This window comes from Olea europaea, chromosome 4, assembly GCF_002742605.1.
Source record: "Olea europaea var. sylvestris chromosome 4, O_europaea_v1, whole genome shotgun sequence".
NCBI lineage: Eukaryota > Viridiplantae > Streptophyta > Magnoliopsida > Lamiales > Oleaceae > Olea > Olea europaea.
In genome coordinates this window covers 14437441-14456771 of record NC_036240.1, presented here as the reverse complement: position 1 = coordinate 14456771, position 19331 = coordinate 14437441, and the positions used below count along the sequence as shown (strand labels likewise).

At 31.8% G+C, this 19331-nt stretch overlaps 2 protein-coding genes across 2 annotated transcripts; one reads left to right on the top strand and one right to left on the bottom strand.

The window, feature by feature from the left end:
* Positions 1-108: 108 nt before the first annotated feature.
* LOC111394092 (ycf54-like protein) lies at positions 109-1100 on the bottom strand. Its single transcript, XM_023019873.1, has 2 exons — positions 875-1100; positions 109-405 (listed from the first exon to the last, which is right to left on the bottom strand). Exons 1-2 carry the CDS (start codon positions 1060-1062, stop codon positions 258-260), a joined length of 336 nt encoding a protein of 111 aa, XP_022875641.1. The 5' UTR covers positions 1063-1100; the 3' UTR covers positions 109-257.
* A 5398-nt stretch (positions 1101-6498) lies between these two features.
* Positions 6499-10697, top strand: LOC111393724 (bifunctional bis(5'-adenosyl)-triphosphatase/adenylylsulfatase FHIT-like). The gene is made up of 5 exons (XM_023019404.1): positions 6499-6681; positions 6813-6923; positions 8623-8769; positions 10215-10313; positions 10398-10697. Exons 1-5 carry the CDS (start codon positions 6556-6558, stop codon positions 10512-10514), a joined length of 600 nt encoding a protein of 199 aa, XP_022875172.1. The 5' UTR covers positions 6499-6555; the 3' UTR covers positions 10515-10697.
* The last annotated feature ends 8634 nt before the right edge of the window (positions 10698-19331 follow it).

The following is a 19331-nucleotide window of genomic DNA, read 5'->3' as shown; positions in this document are numbered from 1 at the left end:
TGTTTTAGTAGACAAAAACTGCAGGGTGTGTCTTCATAACGCCACTCAATACAATTCATACATTATATGCCTCTTCCTGAAGCCTTAAAATAGAATGTACAAAACCATCTCCAAAATTCAAAAGTTTATGATTTTAATTACCTAGCAGCAAAACAACCGTGACAAAGTTCAGAACTGCAAGATGCTGTCACACACATAAATACTACAGGAGTGTCGCTTCATACCTTTGATGTCTTTGATAGTAGAAACGACTCCCACTAACCAAATTCATACTTCGAGTATGGAGCCGTCCACTTCTCTGGCTTTTCAAAGGCAAGATTAATGGGATTAGATGCCAAGGCATCCTCTATACTGTCAGCTTCATAGCTTTCTTGCAAAACCCGGTCGAGTCTTTGTTTCATGTACCTATATATGCAAACCAACCAAGGATTCAGAATGGTTCTAATCAATCATATACAGAATCATTTTGAAGTAAGGACGCTCTTCTCTTCATTTTTCGTAAGTACTAATTGGACAAAGGTGACAATGTCGCATTATGGTGAACTTTCGTAGTTCAAGAAAGAGGCAGCTGAAAGAAATGTACTGTACTACAATTAGAAAATATAAAGCAACTAGATTCTTGACAATGCGTTGCTGGAGGGAAACAACCCCAACAAAATATTAACTGGGACTCGTGGTGCAAGATTTGATTAAGTTTTACTCAAGCGGTCGACCTAGTACATGCTTTGGAAGACATAGGTAGTGTTTCTAAAAGAGATGTGAAAGTTGAAATGACTAACAAAAATCATCCTTCCAAGTACCATGTATTGTAATGAAGCAATTAGATTTAGACCAAATATTTTAACAAAAGATAGATCAGTATGTGTGCTCTTACGTTATCCAGGGGCCATTCATAGAAACAAGCTCCACCGCTGGCCTCTTTAGTCTCTTGGTAATATTCGGAAACTTATCCAAGAACTTGGGTTCAATCACAAGCCAGAAATCTTGCTCTATATTAAGCTCTCCATAATTCCGAAGTCGCTCAAACATTAGCTCCTTGAAATGATCTTCCTCATCCAACATGAATTTTGCATTTGCTACAACAAAATAATACTTCTTCTTCTCAGCTTGCTCATGTTCCTGCAAAGTAGTCTCAAGAATTACCATGTGCAAATGTGCATGTTTGGCTAAGCTTAATTTTTTAACTTATGAGTTTACTTCCACGTGCAAATGTGAACGTTTGGCGAAGCTTAAAATTTTATCTTATAAGTGAGTTTACTTCCATCATACTGTCAAAATAGGTAACTTTACACTTGTATGAGAACACTAACGCATCAAAATATGTTTAGGAACAAATTTTACTTAAAATTAGCCAAACATACTATACTTACTGTGAAACACGATATTTAACTCAACTCAATAAAACATTATCACATACTTTCTATACCATCAAAATCGATATGGTTGAGAAAAAACTAGTAAAGTAACATTGCTGACAACTATAATGGTTATGGTTCAATATGTAAATGTGAAATGAGAAACAAGTGGCTGACCTTTTCAATGGGATCAGAGGAATCCACCGCAGCGACGGCTGTTTTTACAGACGTGGCTGATTTCCAGGCGGTGGAGCCGCTAGGTGAGTTTTGCTGGGAAAGTTAGTTTTGTTGCAGGGAGTAAGAAAGATTTGTGTGAACTGTGGATGGGTGCATTCAATATTAGGCTACCCAAAGAGCCTACTACATTGAGACTTGAGAGACGTTGAAGCTAGCATGATTAAAATACAAATTAATGAGATTTTCAACTAAAGGAAATTATTAATATTTAAAGAGTACAAAAAAATTAAAAATTAAAGATTAAATATATTCTCAAAAAAAATTAAATAATATAAATTTTATTTAAATAAATTTTAAAAAATTAAAGAATATAAAAAAAATAACATAATTAATATTTAATCAAATTAAAATTATAAAGAAATTTAATCTTGTATTAATCATTTGGAAAAAAATATTTACAAATTTTTTTTAATCAAATACATTTTAAAAAAATTGAAGTATATAAATATTATTTAAATAAATTAGGAAACAAAATCAAAGATTATTTCATAAAAAAGGAACAAAATAAATTGTTAATTTCAGATAATATTTAATTATTAAATTATATAAATAAAAGACAATTATAAAAAAATAACATAATTATTATTTAATCAAATAAAAAAATGAATTAATTATAAAGAAAATTAATCTTCTGTATATTTGGACAATATATTTAAAAAATTAAAAAATTAAATATATATATATTTTTAAAAAAATTATATATTCTCCAAAATATCATTTTTCGAAAAATCAATTTCACACAAGTGTTAAATGACAAAAACATGTCCAAATTAATGAGAAAAACTGAAAATTCTCTTATATTAAGATATCTTCTTTTCCAAAATATGTGTGACCTATCTTTGGTTTAAATAAACATTATTAATATTTTCAGTATAATTTGATAAATATTAGTTATGTAGTTAAAAAATTGTGTATCCTATAAAATATGTAGTTAAAATTTAATTTTTAATTTTAATTTTAATCAGTTTTTAGATGAACTAAATCGGAGCTAAAGATAAACTATGATGAATTTTGTTTTTTGGGTTCTAGCCATCTAGATTAAAAGGCATCTAAAGCACGTGAGATATGGGCGCTAATTCTTTTAAATTCGACGCTTACCTCATATTAGGATCCGTTTGATTGCAAAAATAAAATTTAAGTGTAAAAAAACGAATTTCAGGAAATTAAATTGCCTAGAAAATATTTTATTGGAAATTGTCAATTATTGTGTTTGATTGCTATAATTTTTCATGTGAAAAATGTTCAAATAAAAGTGTTTGTTGGTGTTTGTTTGACTTTGTTTTGCGTGAAAATTGTCAATTGAAGGGATAGAATTTACTGATATTGGGGATAGAATTTGTTTCCATTGCCAAAAAAAAGGCAAGAAAATCGTCTATCTTTTGACGTTCGCTTGGCCATGTGTTTACATGAAAATTGTGAATTAAAGGAAAATATTTTTTTTTACAACTAGGGATAGAATTTGTTTTCATTGCCAAAAAAAATAAAAATAAAAATAAAAATCAGCAGCATAGCCCAGAAAGCCTTGAAAACCAAGAAAATTTCCATATGGTAAGAAAACCAAGAAAACAAATTCCTTGGAAAAAAATTGCCATCAAACATGGCAAAAGTGAAAAACTGGAATTCATTTTCCATTTTTCATAGGAATCATGGTCTATCAAACATGGCCTTACTGATGTAGTCGATAGTTAAAGAGAATAGATGGTACATTCAAGGGTGAAGCGCTTGGCCATGTGTTTACATGAAAATTGTGAATTAAAGGAAAATATTTTTTTTTACAACTAGGGATAGAATTTGTTTTCATTGTCAAAAAAAAATAAAAATAAAAATAAAAATCAGCAGCATAGCCCAGAAAGCCTTGAAAACCAAGAAAATTTCCATATGGTAAGAAAACCAAGAAAACAAATTCCTTGGAAAAAAATTGCCATCAAACATGGCAAAAGTGGGAAACTGGAATTCATTTTCCATTTTTCATAGGAATCATGGCCTATCAAACATGGCCTTACTGATGTAGTCGATAGTTAAAGAGAATAGATGGTACATTCAAGGGTGAATCTAAAGATTAAAATGATTTGTAAGAGATTATATATGATAATTCAATTTTTTAAAGTTCAACTTTCGAGTTTTTGTATGCACATTAATATTGAAGAAGATTACTTATTTTATGAAAGGTGACCATTTTCATCTAGTAACAATCGACACTTTTTTTCACGAAGTTTTGTGATCATTATTTATGCTTTATTTGTCTATCATTTTATCATATTATTTTTTCTACAATACTAATTTTCAACCACACACTCTTCATTAAAATAATATTACACGTAAATAAAAAAAAATCTTCTTTTTTAATTACACATTTCAACATCAGTTACAATTTTATAATACATTATTCATAAATAATTGAGCACAAACGCCCCTCAAGAAAAACAAAGTTTTGATTAGTAAATTTTTGGAGAATGAGATGTTAAATAGTTGAAAAAAAATTTATATTTACATGCAAAATATTTTATTGTATGTATGTGTGGTTGAAAATAAATATATGAAAAGAATTTTGAGAAAAATAATATCAAACAGGTCTTATTTTCCACTATGGTTTTTGTCAACTCGAGAAAGGACATCCGAGGGTGGTGGCAATAAGAAAATAATTTGATTTATTTTGAAATAAAAAATAAATAAGAGTTATTTTAGAAAAGTAATTTTACTTTCTTTGTTTCAAAATTAATGAAGAAATTTCACGTTTGATAAATTCTTTTTATTATAATTATTATTTTTCTAAGGGGAACTTTTAATGATTTTTTGAAATTTAAAAAGTTTAAGGATATCCAATATAAATTTTTTTAGGCTCTTTAAAAGTATTAATGTATGCAATTGAGGCTTTTATAAATTTCTAAAAAGTCTTCAGAAATCAAGATATATTCAATTAAAATTTTTTAAAAATTTTTATAAGTTTTGGGATATTCAAATTTTAGAAACTTTTAAAGATTTTTTATTCAGAAAATCGAATCGAAACCTCATTTTAGAAGCCGTCGGTTTGGTGCCACGTGGACCCAATCAATGAAATGGTTTTGACCCAAACCAAACAGATCAAAATGGTTAGGTTTAGGTTTGAGAATTTTAATTGCGGTTTAAAATTAAACCGAACCAACGAAAAAATATGTAAAAATAAAAAAATGAAATTTTTTGAAAATTCATCCAAATATATAAAATTTAATAGTTTTGTCATTTGTGGTTATTTTTGTCAATTTCTAATTTTCTAATACATATATATTATTATCAAATAATCCTAATATATATCTAATAATTCAAGATTAATATAATCTATCAAAAACCTTTTTCCTCTTCAGAATTTAGATGAACTACAGTCAACTCCCAACAAAGTCTTGAGCCACCATCACCACACACTTCTTCTTCAGATTTTTCACGTCTCTTCAAAGTTGAATTGAAATCCATTATATCAAATCAGAAACAAAGATATTCTAGACTTTCGGTGATAATATTTGTTACGAATAAAGTTTCAGATCAATAATTTTTTTGGAGCAAATTAAGGTAAGAATTTGAAATTAAATGCATTTCGTAACATCATACAAACGTAACTTGTGTAATTATTATATTTAGATATTATAAACAATTGCTTTATTATTGTGGGTGGTTATTCTCTTTATTTAATTAGTATCCTTTTTTGCAGATATGATGATCACGAGATCTTGTTGGACATCATTATATTTTTTGGGTCTTATATCTAGTTTAGTAGACTTTTATTGTAACGTTATTGTATCGTTATTAGCCTAAAAAGGTGAAAAAATGAAAAAAAAAAAAAATTATGTTTTAGTTTAATGTGATTTCACTTTGATTTAGTTGGTATTTAAATTTATAGTAGATATATTTAACCCATGTTTGAGCCATATTTTCCATATTATCATAATGAGAAAATTGACTGTTGGAGAAGAGGATGGTCCCACACATGAAATAGTAGGTCAACAAAGACAGCTGAACTTGTAGGATAACGGTCCAAATTTTCATTTTTTTTATTACTAGTAAGATATAAATATATATTGAATTCAATGAATTAATGATATAAAAGTAGATGGAAAAAAAATATATGGGGAAACCGACGGTTTAAAACCGGACCAAACCGTTAGATTTAGATTTGAATTTTTTTTCAAACCGTTCAAAATGGTTTGATTTATGTTTGGATTTTTCTCAAACTGTTTTAAACGGTTTTGTTTGAAAATTTGTCAAAAATCGATAAAATCAAACTGCTTACCCCCATATTTGAAGTACTACTTTTAAGTAAAAAGTACTCATATAAAATCTAAAAATTTGTCATTCATTAATTACAAGATTTTTGGAGACGTCACAAAGAAAAAAAAAATTGATATGTATTTTTTTCAATATTTTTTTTCCTTTTTCCTCTCTTATCATTTATATAAATTTTCTATGAAAAAAATTAAATTGAATTTTTATAATTCTTTTTCGTTTTTCATTAATTTTTTTGTGAAAAAAAAATATATTTTTTTATTAAATTACAAAATTTTATATGACAAATTTATAATTAAATATAAAAATATTGATTTTTATGTATTTTTAAAGATATTTTATATTAATAATATTGAATATTAAATATATTTGATTATTATTTATTTAATTAAATCTTAAATTTTTTTTTTTTTAAAATAACTTTTTAGTTTATAAGGAGGGGGAAAGGAAATTGTGGTAACCACCACTTCGTATATAAGAATTTTATATTATTGCACTAAATTCATTTGAATTATATTTCAAAAGAAAATTTTCCAAAAAAAAAAAAATAATATTGAATTCTATAGAAATCTATAAAAAATTTAAAATAAAAGTCCATAAAAAAGTTTCCACTAATTCCAATATTCCATACAAATTTACAAATAATCCCTGAGAATTCATCCCTTAAAAAAAATACACCCCCTAAGTTTCTTCGCTCTCTGAGGCACTGATGTTAAAGCTACTATCTTCTCCCCATTGTTTCATTACCCCATTATTGAACCCCTCCAGAGGCCGCCTACATTCCATTGCCAGAGCCTCCTCTTCTTTCACTCAGACATCTGTCAGATCTCCCAAGGCAATTTTTTTTTCCAGAAAAAATTAACTAATACTGTATCTTGATTTTGTATAATTATTGAAATTCTGTGGTTGTTATACAGTAATTGCGGATTTTATTGACGTTTTAATTGGAAACTTTTTTATGCCCAGATGGACTCTGAAAGCTATATGTTTGGACCCTATAAGATTGACTCAAAGGAAGTGTTTTACTCTACCCGACTTTCTTATGCCCTAGTCAATCTCCGCCCTGTTGTTCCTGGTGCGTAAATCCCATTTCTAGTAACTGTTTCTCTTGTGTTCGAGCTATATGATTGTAAAAATAAAATAATTTTTTTTTTTTTTTTAAGATGTTTGATGGGTTTCATTTTGTTGTTTTTGCTGTTGCTGGATTAGTTTTCTTGCTATATCCTGTGCAATGCACCAGGGGCTTGATTCGAAGAATAATGTAATTTGACTAAACAACCTAAATGCAGAAATTCAATGTCTGTTACATGAATAGGATTCTCGACCCCTTTCGTCCCCCAAAAACAAGGGAAAACCTTATTCACCTGTGTCTTTCAGTTAAAGTAATCATTGATAGAATTATACAACTTTTTGAATGTAAAGGAATAGTTTTAGCCCCTGACTCCATTCAATAAGATTGAACGGTCAGGTCGGGGAGCAGCTTAGCTCCTTATAGAACTCTGCCAAGGGAGCAACCCCATTTTTCACCTTGAATTGGTCAAAATATGCACTATTACGGATATGAAAATAATGGTCAAAATCGGATAGGTTATGAGGATTTTAAAATAGATTTCTGGTTAATTAAATAAGAAATGAGAATGAATGGAGACAATTTGAGGTGAAACCGATGGACTATGAACTAAGGGAAGTGAAACTACTATTTAAGATATTGACGTGAGTCACGCGATCTTGATAGAATATGTTAAAATAGAGAGTGGTAGAGCAAGACATATTAGCACCTCGGTGTCAATTTGTTGTTTTATTCTGTCGCTGGAATAGAATTTTTACTTGCTATGCGAATGTATAATATTTATACTGACAGTGTTTATTTGCACCCTGATGGCATGGGCCTGTAAATTGATATATCAAACTGATAATTTTATTAGGTATTTGATAAAAAGAAAAAAATAAAAATAAAAATCTTACTTCTGGAAAATCTGATGTCTTTTATTGTCTCCTGTGTAGATGTTTCCTTTAAGCATTATTATCTGTCCATTTTAATAATTTTGTGTAAAAGAGATTATACATGATGCTTAACACATGCAGCCTCACCCATGTATCTATTTTGGTTTAACAAACTTTAACATCTTTAAGTTTTCCACTCTGTAACTTAGTTTAATTATTTTCCTTTGCAGGTCATATCCTTTTGTCTGCCCATTTAAATTGCGTATGATGATTGACTCAAGCGTATGTAGTATTTTATGAAGGAAATAGAGTAGTAGAAGGAACTGCGCATGTAATTAATTATAAGGAGTCAAATTGATACTAACTTGTGTTCCCATTTAATAAAGATAAGTTGGATGCTTTTAGAATTGTTGATATGGACGTTGCGTAAGCCTTGAACTCTTTGCAAGGGATTGATTCTGCCATTCTAATATTGTGAACTGGTGGTGATTGAGGGTGGGTCTGCAGTGAGTTTGCCTATTAATTGCAACAGATTTGAGCTAAGATTGTAATATTTTGCAACACATTATTTACATAAGATCCATTTCATGTCATAATACATAAGTATATGTATTCCTCTAGAAATTCTGCAGAGATGCTGGCATAGTCCTTTTAAAGAAGAGAGGTTAAACCATGTCATCCAATTGGCTGAGTATCTTCATTTTTTAGGCTTTATTCAGCTTCCATTAAAGGAAAAAGAAAAATAAAAAATTGAAGTAAAAAAGAAAGCCTTTCGGATAATAATCTCAGACTCTTGCATTTTGGCTTATTTGGTTTGACTTGACAAAATTTACATGTGCTTGTCTGCCCGAGGCGTGATGCGAAGCGCTTCGTTGATCTCACTGCTGATGAGACTAGTGATATATGGCTTACGGCGCAGAAGGTTGGCCAGCAGCTTGAGTCCTATCACAAGGCATCTTCACTAACATTTGCAATCCAAGTAAGAGCAATACTATATGGAAGAGCAAATTATTATTTATTTGATTTATTGTGAAATTAGGCCAATCTTTAGTTGTACTGTTACTATTCTCTTATACAAGTTAGTAAATCTGAAATTTGACTTTTATAATGTTCCTTGCTCTCACCCTTTTCCCTTTGTATTCTTGTAAATTGTTTTAAGGTTAAAATGTGTCAAAGTTCAAATGCTCATAACCAATTCATATAATAATCAACTTCGTTGCAAAGAGTGTATGAAAATCTCTCTGCTCCAAGTAGTTTTGGAACCCCATTCCCTCTTTAAATTTTTGGATTTAAAATATCAGTTGATAAATGATATTTTCAAGGAAAAAAAATGAAAAATGAACATATGGAAGAATGCACATTCACCAAGAGACCAGACCTCGTTAGAGAAAGATTGTGTAAAAAAAAAAAAAAAAAAAAAAAAAAAAAAAAAGATCTGAGACCAGAGTAAATACTTTAAGATACCTAAAAAACATTTCAGGAAAAAAACAACCTTACTATCACCTTTTTCACTCTTGATCTCATGAAAAATATTTCCTGCCTCCACTTAGTTTTCTCTTTTAGGGAAAAAAAGAAGAAGAGAGTTTTCAGGTTTTACCTCTTTATTCCTCTATTCTTGCATTGTGACCTTCATTTTCAAGGCTACTGAAGCGGTTCAATAACAATAATTTATGGTGGCGCTTGCATGTCGTTTCCTGTCTTTCTTTTCAACTTCTTTTTAAAGTTGAAGATATTTTCGACTCTGATGCGTAATTATGCATGGTTGTAAGTGAAGCCTTAATAGTGCAATTTCATCTGCTCGATAAAAACTCCTATTTCTTACTAATATAATGCTATTTGGAAAGTAAAATTTTGACAAAAATAAAGTAATGATGCATTAAACCATGCTGTTACTTTAACTAATCCTTTTTAAACTTGAATTAATTGCACCATTGTGTTAGGTCTATCTATGTTCTTAAAACAAAATTCACAATTGTATCGTCTCTTTCTCATAAAATTGAAAATCTAAGTGTTTGGCAAAAAACTATTCCAAGAGAGCTCCGTACTTCCGCTAATTAGTATTTGTTTGTTGATGCTAGACAATGTCTCTTAGAAACTTAAAATTATAGAAGATCGTTGTCTAACTATATTCTTCATAAAAAGTAACAAAAAGAAAAAAGAGAGAAACAAGAACCTCCTCCCGCTCAATGTGCATTCTGAGAATCGACTCTTATGATTAATTATTGCTTTTAATTTATTTAGAAAGGGAATTGCATATGCTGCAAATTGTGACATGAAAATGAAACCAAACATTTGCATTTTCTGTTTTTGGAGAAGTCCTGACATTCTGCACTACCTAAATATTTCTACATTTGGTTGCTGGAATTGTCATTTGATTAAACTCCATTTAATCCTGGAAGTTGTTTACATTTGTCGATACTGTAGGATGGGCCCCAGGCTGGACAGACTGTTCCTCATGTTCACATTCATATACTCCCGCGCAAAAGTGGCGATTTTGAGAAAAACGATGAGATTTATGATGCTGTAATATTCTTAAATCCTTCAGTAAAGTCAGCTTAACTTTGAACTGAAATGATAGATTCTTCTTGCTGTCCGTCTGTTTAACAGATTGATGAGAAGGAGAAGGAACTTAACCAGAAGCTTGATTTGGATAAAGAAAAGAAGGACAGAACCATGGAAGAGATGGCTGAAGAGGCAGCCAACTACAGAAAGCTTTTCATATAGGCTTGGTATCAGGTTGTGGTTCACATTTCTATTTTTAATTTGCAGGAAGTCGACGTGTGTGCTTTCATAGGTTATAAACATGGTCCGAATCTGTATTTATGATTTAAAGGATGCATAACTTGCAGTTTTCACCAGAATGGAGAATTATTTTTAATGAATAAGATCAGAAAAAGTTCTTTTGGATGTGGGAGAATACATATTTTATATCTTATGCAATGAAGTTCGTTAGTTCCTCTCGTACAACCTGTGTAATAACAAGTCCCAAGACATCGGGAAAATGAAATGAGGCAATGTTGTACTAATGGACTTTACACTGAACAGACTTTTTAACTTATTTTTCTCCCTTACTATTCCTTACTATTGTCTACCAAACAAGCCATCATAGTAAATCTAAGAAACTAATATCCAAGTTGTTTAGACCAAAGCACAAATGAGTATTTGTCTAAAGGAAAGCTTAGGCACGTGAAAGGAAAGGCAAAAGGGTGTAAAAACTAGGGTGAACTATTGCATAGTTCTCTGATCTTTAGTTTTAGTCTCTGTTTGGTGTAGCTAAAAGTTAGATTTTTAGTAGATTTTGATGAAATGTATGATTGAAAATTTATAAAAGTTGTAAGTTTCAAAAAATGTATAGTTGAAAATAAGTTTGAGGGAAAATGAGGATCAAATAAAAATTTATTTATGCTTTCATTCCAACCTTCATTTACTAGCCTACTTTATGCTGTATCCATCCTAATGGATTAATATCATTCATGTTTTCATTGGTAAACTCGTTTGATCAGCGTATTCAAAAATTAAAATGGACAAAATTATCATTCTATTACTTTTAATTAAAATACTACAAAAATAAAAATGAAACACAGAAACAAGAAAAAATTTAAAACCATAGCAAAAGAATAGAGTAAAAGATTAAAAATGTCATAGTCCACCGCAACCCACTGTCGCTGCCACCCTCATGCCTTCACCACTACGCCACTGGAATATATATATACACACAGTTCATAAAACTAAAAACAAAGGAAAACAACAAAGATGTCATCTTCTTCAACTACCCCACATACGAATACCGCTACAACCTCACCACTACGCGATTGCCACTATCACCATTAACAGAGGAAGAAATCCTCCTGGGTTCTACCACAAGGGGAATTGGGTAAAAATCAATCAATGCTTACTCGGAGAATTAATGTTTACTCACTAAACTCTAGTAAAGAATATTTATCCATCAATCAAAATAGTTTCCATCTATCATCGTTAACAATCTGGTTACTACTCTTGATGAAAATTTTAATGTGACTAATAGAAATTCTTTTAGCACGCTGACGGCGTTAAATGTCTCCATCTCAAACAAAATGCTCCCTTAAAATAATAATAATAATAATAATAATAAATAAATTGTTGATCTCCCAAATTGGACCCTCCACGTGGCCAACCGTTAGTTACTCCACGTATTCCTCCCTGTGCACAGTCAACGCACGGTCAGATGCACACGGCCAGGACCAGCGGGGGGGGGGGCGGCGACGGCCGCATACACTCCAACGGTCAAATTAGCCTCAGGTGATCGGAACAATACCAAAGATGTGTAAAATAGTGGGGAGGAAAATATATATTTGCTCGTTATGGAAAGCTATGTTATAATAGTTTCATTACATTTGCTTTTTGTCAAACTTTTGGTATTTATAGGTGCGGTGAATTGTTGGATGTGGGACACGTGTATGCATTTGACGGTGTGAGGTGTCTGCTCATAGGTGTCAATCAGTCGCATCTATAGAGTGGGTGGGTAATTACTTCTCCCGAGTTGAGTTGACACAAAGTTGCTACGTCACATCAACTAGACCCATGGAGACGTCACATCAATTAAACATTGAGGGCAGAAAGGATCTCGACACGGATCTCTTTCTGAAATTGGCGGCGAGTCCTCTGACAGAGAACTTCGGAATGTACTGTGCCTCAACTTCAGGGGCGAGGACACTTTGGTCGGTTCAGTAGATTGTCTGTGTCTCGCAATGCGTTAGCAGATCAACAACATCGATAGTGACGTCACTTCGGAACCACTTCAAACGGGTGTTAAACACCTCATATAGCTCGATGGTAGGCTTTCCGAAGTGGTTCAGATAGGGGCGTAACATAAATATTCCAATTTTCCTTAATTCCACAAATCTATGCTTGTTTGAGTTCCTTTTTCTCAAACCTCATTTTTTTCTAAAACTCATTTTCAATCCCACTTTTTTCCCTAAAATAAATTTTACAAGTAAATCCAAATTTTTTCCTATATTTAACCATACATTTTCCAAAAAATCACTATTTAAAAATCTATTTTCCCCCCAAAAATCAAAGAAGGCCTATACATGCTCAAAGTTATTTTCTGAGAATTAAGGGAAAACGCATTTCGTAATGGTGTTTTGTCTGAGGCGTAGGCTTTTAAAACGTTTTGAGTTCAAACAACGATTTTCGTCAGTCCAGTGGGATTTTCGGTCAAGAGCTGTAACCGAATTGCTAACTAATGATGGATGAGAAATATTTTCACAAGTTAATGAGCATTGAGAAATCTCTAATGTTAAGTGACTAAGTAATAATTTACTAAAAAGTTCGAGACAAAGAAGCCCAAAAAAAAAGGAAAAAAAAAAAAGGAGGCTTCAAGAAGAAAGTGCAAATGAATCTAATGGTCCGTTTGATTGCAAAGATGGAATTTGGGTGGAGAAAACGAATTTCAGGGAATTGAATTGTTTAGAAATTATTTTCCTGAAAACTGTAAATTATTATGTTTGATTGGTATAATTTTTCATGTGAAAAATGTTGAAATAAAAGTGCTTTTTATGTTCGTTTGACTTTGTTTTACATGAAAATTGTCAATTAAAGGGATAGATTTTACTGATATTTGGGATGAAATTTGTTTTCATTGCCAAAAAACAAAACAAAAAAATCAAAAAAATCATCTATCTTTTAGTATTCGTTTGATTTTGTTTTACATGAAAATTGCCAATTAAAGAGAAATATTTTTTATAATAATTCTTAGAATTTGTTTAAATTGCAAAATAAAAAAAAAAGATGTGAAAACGTGGAACTGAATGGTGGGAATTTCAATTCCACCATTTTGTGAAATTGGCTGATGTGGCAAGCTTCCATGCACAATCAACGACATTCTACATTTTGTCAATCAAACAAAAATAAATTGGAAATATGGAATTTCGATTCCATTTTCCTTGAAATTTCACCCCTATCAAACACAGCCTAAAGGTTGGACCTTCGCTGTAATTTACCTGAGAAACAATAAGGGTCTGTTTGATAGAGGTGAGAATTCCATAGAAAATGAAATTTAAATTACATTTCCCATTTTTATCATGTTTGATGCCAATTTTTTTACATGGAATTAGTTTTCCACCACCCTTGCCACATGCCACATAAGCATTTTCCTTGTTTTCATTGAATTTCAATAAAGTGGTGGGAATTGGTTTTCTGAGCCTTTTTTTCGCAATTGTAACAAAATTTAGGAGCAATTGTAAAAGAGGATATTCCTTAAATTGACAATTTTTATATAAAACAAAGTCAAACGAATACCAAAAGATAGATCATTTTTGATTTTCTTGGTTTTTTTTAACAATAAAAACAAACTACATCCCCAATGACAGTAAATTTTATCCCTTTAGTTGAAAATTTTCATGTAAAATAAAATCAAACGAATACCAAAAAAATACTTTTATTTCAATATTTTTCACGTGAAAAATTATTCTAATCAAACACAATAATTGACAATTTCCAATAAAAGAATTTTTAGACAATTCAATTTCCTAAAATTCGTTTTCTTTCTATCCAAATTCCATCTTTGCAATCCAACGGATTCTAACATCCTTCAATTCGTTATGGAAGTAAAAACACAGGTCATAAGAAAAAATAAATTATCATCTGTGATAGTTTATACAATCTTCACACCAAGACAAAATAAAGGAAGTTGGATAAGTTTCCTTGCACAAGCAGTATTTAGAACATAAACCAGAGAACCAACTGATACATCCATATATTAAACATCATCCTATGAACTAGATTTCGGTATCCCTTGTAAAATATCGTCAGCATGCGTTGCCTGAACTTGTTATCAACCATCAACCTGAAACCATAAACAAGGAAACCTCTGTTAGTTCAAAGAAAAGTTAGAAATTAAAAGCAACTTGGGAAAAGCAAAGCGACTCAAAAAAGTGAAACAGTCAGACCCCTGTCTCAAGTCACATACCCAATACAATTGAGACTATCGATGAACCATTCAAGTTGTAGAATCCAGAAGGGAGTACTCAGTAAAATTGCTAGACATTAAATATTCATCATGAACAACAGTTGGTCTACACTGACTAAATTGTCGAATTTAGAAAGAGCTCTCAGTCAAGTGAGTTAGAGAGATTGACACAAACCCGTTCCAAATCAGCTTAGTGAACTTGACACGTGTCGTGCGCCGATGATAAATACCAATTCAATGTCGGCCCACAACCAAGGTAACCTTGATTTGCTTGACTAAAAAAAAATTTTAACAGAATTTTCCCTGAAATACGAATTAAAACCACCTGAACAATTACCAATTTTCCTTAAATCACTACATATAATATAAAACATGTTACACCAGCCCTTCAAAATCCAAACTATTCAAATAGAATACTAGCAAATCGATAATAACTTTACTCTACAACCAAAGGTCCCCAAACGTACTAAAGATATCAAATGATAATCTGATAAAGTAGGCTATACAATTACTGACATGTGGCTCAATTAGGTGAATTGACAAGCTCCATGACTGCTCAACTTTACTACTATCTGCTCAGAAAAAGGGTGGAAAAACATGAGCTTGCAATTCGGTAAGTGGATGGTTTGCAAATAAGTATACTTTTCTCATTTATGCATATTTTCTGAAAATTCTTGTTCTATTAAAACTTTAAGAAATTTTGAAATCTGATAACACTTTTTAAAACTAAACATGGATGCATCATAAAATTCTTTATTCTTCATTCTAGATAAGTAGCAGTAAGATATGATGAATATAATTTTGTCACAATATTATAAGTTGAAATCATTACTTTGCAAACTGAATAAGCTAAATTCTGTAGTCTGAAATCTGATAAGTTATATAATACTGAAAATCACACCAAAAAGATACCCAATGAATAGCCTTACTCATGTACAGAGTAATCTCGATGTACAAGGCAAAACCATTCACATTTGATAATCTAGTCATACGTATGCAGAGCTGCCCCAAAGGCTAATTACCCTAGTACTTAGTCCAAAGCCTATGTGTGGACGAGAGTGGGTTCCAAAGACATCTGATAATCTGGTCATACAATATGGAAACACATTCATAATAGTGCAGAGCGGGTAAAATCACCTGGATACTTTCTGGTGATTTTTAGAAATAACTTTAGCTATACTAAAACATTTATATTCATATAACACGCTAATCAAATAATTTAATTGAATTGAATATAACTTTAAAAACAACCGTTTATAAGTCAATTTTATTTTGAAAATCATGCTGTCAAATCAACTGTATGAAATAATAAATTTTCTAATTTAATGTAAATTTAATAAATAAATAATTTCTGAAAAATAAGTTTTATATCCACTCACCAAGTTATGGACTCATCATGATTTCAATCTTCTCGTCATCTACTGAAATATGATACAAGATAACCAATTTAACAACCACCCTACCAAGTATCCTTAACTTTTAACTACGAAATACTCGACTTCTCGACACTTGGATATATTCTTTAATTTCCTTCGCAATTGGAACTAATTCAACGTTCTAGTCCTTTCATTAAAATCTGATTCATCAAAATAATCTTCACTCCAAACATAAAAATAATTCCATCTTCCAAACTAGTAAAACTAATAATTTTAATTTAACCAATTTAATTTTCCATCTTGCTCCATAAATTCATGCCTTCAAATTCATCTCCACAATTATTCCTGTTAACTATACTCATTCAAAAACCCAAATAAAAATTCTAGGGTTTTTCCAAAATTGGTATTTCATACCTTAATGTAAGTAGCCTTCCCAATTCAAAAATATTGGCTCCTTCCTTCAATCTGAAAATGAAACCTATAAATCGCAACCTTAAAAAAAAATTAAGCATAAAACATACCAAGAAATTTGTCAAATTCAAGATGAAATTGTAATAGCCAACCCTACCTCTTTTCCTTTCTTTTTCCTTTTCCTTTATTTCTTTGCTTCTCTCTTTTCTTTCTTTGTTCTCGATTTTTCCAGCTTCTCTGCCCCATTTCCAGATTTTTGTAGGCATATATCAGTTGAAAATGGCTAAATAGTTGAGCATTTGACAATTGTAATCCACCAATGCCCTCATTTGCATTCAAGTCCTCCACTTCCATATAACATCACATTAAATCCTTAACTTCTATCGGATATAAAATCTAACCACTTTACTTTCAATAACATATAAGTAAATCTCCAAAAATTAATTTTTATCTATCTTAAACCTTAAAATATTGACAATTTATAAAATAAACCCCAATAAAATAATTTGGTCAATTAAATCCTAATAAAATTATTTATTTTACTCAAGTCCCTATTTGACTTTGACTTGAAAATTCACTCTCGACTTTAACTAAAAATGAGGGGTGTGACGGAGATGCTCTCAACCTAGCGAGAGAAAGTCCCACATGGTGCACACTTGCCTTGAGAGATTTCTTGTGAATGTTCTTGTGTTTGGTTCGATTTTTTACTTTTCCTTGGTGGAAATTGAATTTAACATACTGGTTTAATACATTTTAAAGTCCAGATTTGCAAAGTTTAAACCTTGCAGTTTGGTTTTCAGTTCCAATTTCGTTTGCCTTCAAGGCTGGCCTGAAGCCAGCCACTTTCAGTTTGGCTGTTTGCTGACTTGGTCAGATTGGTTGCTGGGTTATTGCTGTTCATTCGTTGCTGGGTCTGCTTTACTTCTCAAGGCAGATTCTTGGTCTTCGTGGACGGTTGGATAGTTGCGGTCTGGTTTTTCACTTCTGGTTTGTCCAAGATAGTTTGAAGCCTACTGGGTCTCTGGTCGGTTTGCCTCTTGCTTGGACGGTTAGCATACAGATTTTCAGCTCCAGGTACTGGCCTTTGTTTATTCCCGTCAGTGTGCTACAGATTTGGAAGTTTCGGCCCGCAGTTTCGGCCTTTGGTTTCCGTTTGGTTTTCAGTTTGTTGTTTGGTTTCTGCTTGCTGGAGAGTGTGTGTTCTTGGTGTTCTTGGTGATTTTCCAGAAGCTGGGGGTGTATGTATGTTGCATGTATAGGTGCTGCTATTCTCGCATGTGACCGATTGTTGGAAATATTTGCATCACAGAGGAAAATGGAGAAGAAACAATGCAGAAAATAATAACCAAGAAGATGAAACGAAGACGATGAAAAACACAACGAACATGAAGGCTCGAACGCGTAATCTCTGTCCTCAAACTATATTTGCCTCCTCTCGAGATTGAATGAGATGCTTAAGAATTTTGGCAAACGGTTTGTATAATTAGAACAAGCCTTCTAAAGGATCTAGCACTAAAGTATAAGTGCGATCCTCCAAAACTTTAAGAATACAAGGAATATACGAGTATGAATATAAATCAAGGGTTTTAATTTTTGATTTTGGAATGAATGTTGATCTCAAATGTTTTCATTTGATTTTCATATATTGTGTATTAATTCCTCCATCATCTATATATAGATTTGAATCAACACTTCACGAATAGGTGCCAAAACATCATGAAAGGTTGTGAAAACCCCCCCAAAACCCGCCAAAAAAGGGGGCTTGAAACGGTCACATAACTCAACCATGCGACCGCATGGAGGTATTACTCCATGCGGTCGCATGGAGTACTTCAAACGTGGCCTTCAAATCTCGGGTGATGGACATGCGACCGCATGGCACAAACAATGGGCCACCGTTTGGTTTTATTATAATTCCACAATTTGGTTTCCACACCGTTTTCCTTGGCTTCCTTCATATTGTTTCATTCCATTTTTAAATCTCGAGTGATGGACATGCGACCGCATGGCACAAACAATGGGCCACCGTTTGGTTTTATTATAATTCCACAATTTGGTTTCCACACCGTTTTCCTTGGCTTCCTTCATATTGTTTCATTCCATTTTCATTCCTTAATTGAATTTCGAACAACAATTCAACAATTCCCCACTTGTTCAAAATTCAATAAAGGAATCTCATATTCAAATCATATGAAACTCATGCATAAGGACTAAATATCTTTCGATTTGAATCTAGCCATAGTGTAATCCAAACAAAGTAAAGTCGGAATCAAAGGTAGCCGTAGCTTTGAACCAATTATTCCATGTGACAATACCGGTCCGAACACACAAAGGAGTACCACGTGTTCTCAAGTTCCTCATAACTCGCTTAGCGCTGTTATGGTCTTGCGCTCATCTTTTTCAACAAACTTTTAAAAGAGAAACTCCAACTCTCACTTGAGGCGGCACCACCTCGAAGTTTGTTTAGGTGAAGTTCTTCCAGTACCTTTGTTACTTTTAGAGGCATTTGTGTACACTGAACTTCATTAAGAGCTATAACTGCTCAACCCTCACTTCAGTAACAACCAGCATTATTTCAATTAGGATAGAGTTATCGCGGATTTTAATAATGCTAAAACCATCCCACTTATCGAATGATTTGTTTTTACCATTTGAACCCGTGGATTACATTTTGAGTAATAACAGGTAGGGTTGCCGTCATTGGTGGACCTTTATAGATTAGAAGTTTCAACCCCATCCTACTCGAATTAGATGCCACTAAATTTTTTTTATTTAGTGGTCTAGTTAAAAGATCCGCTAAATTCT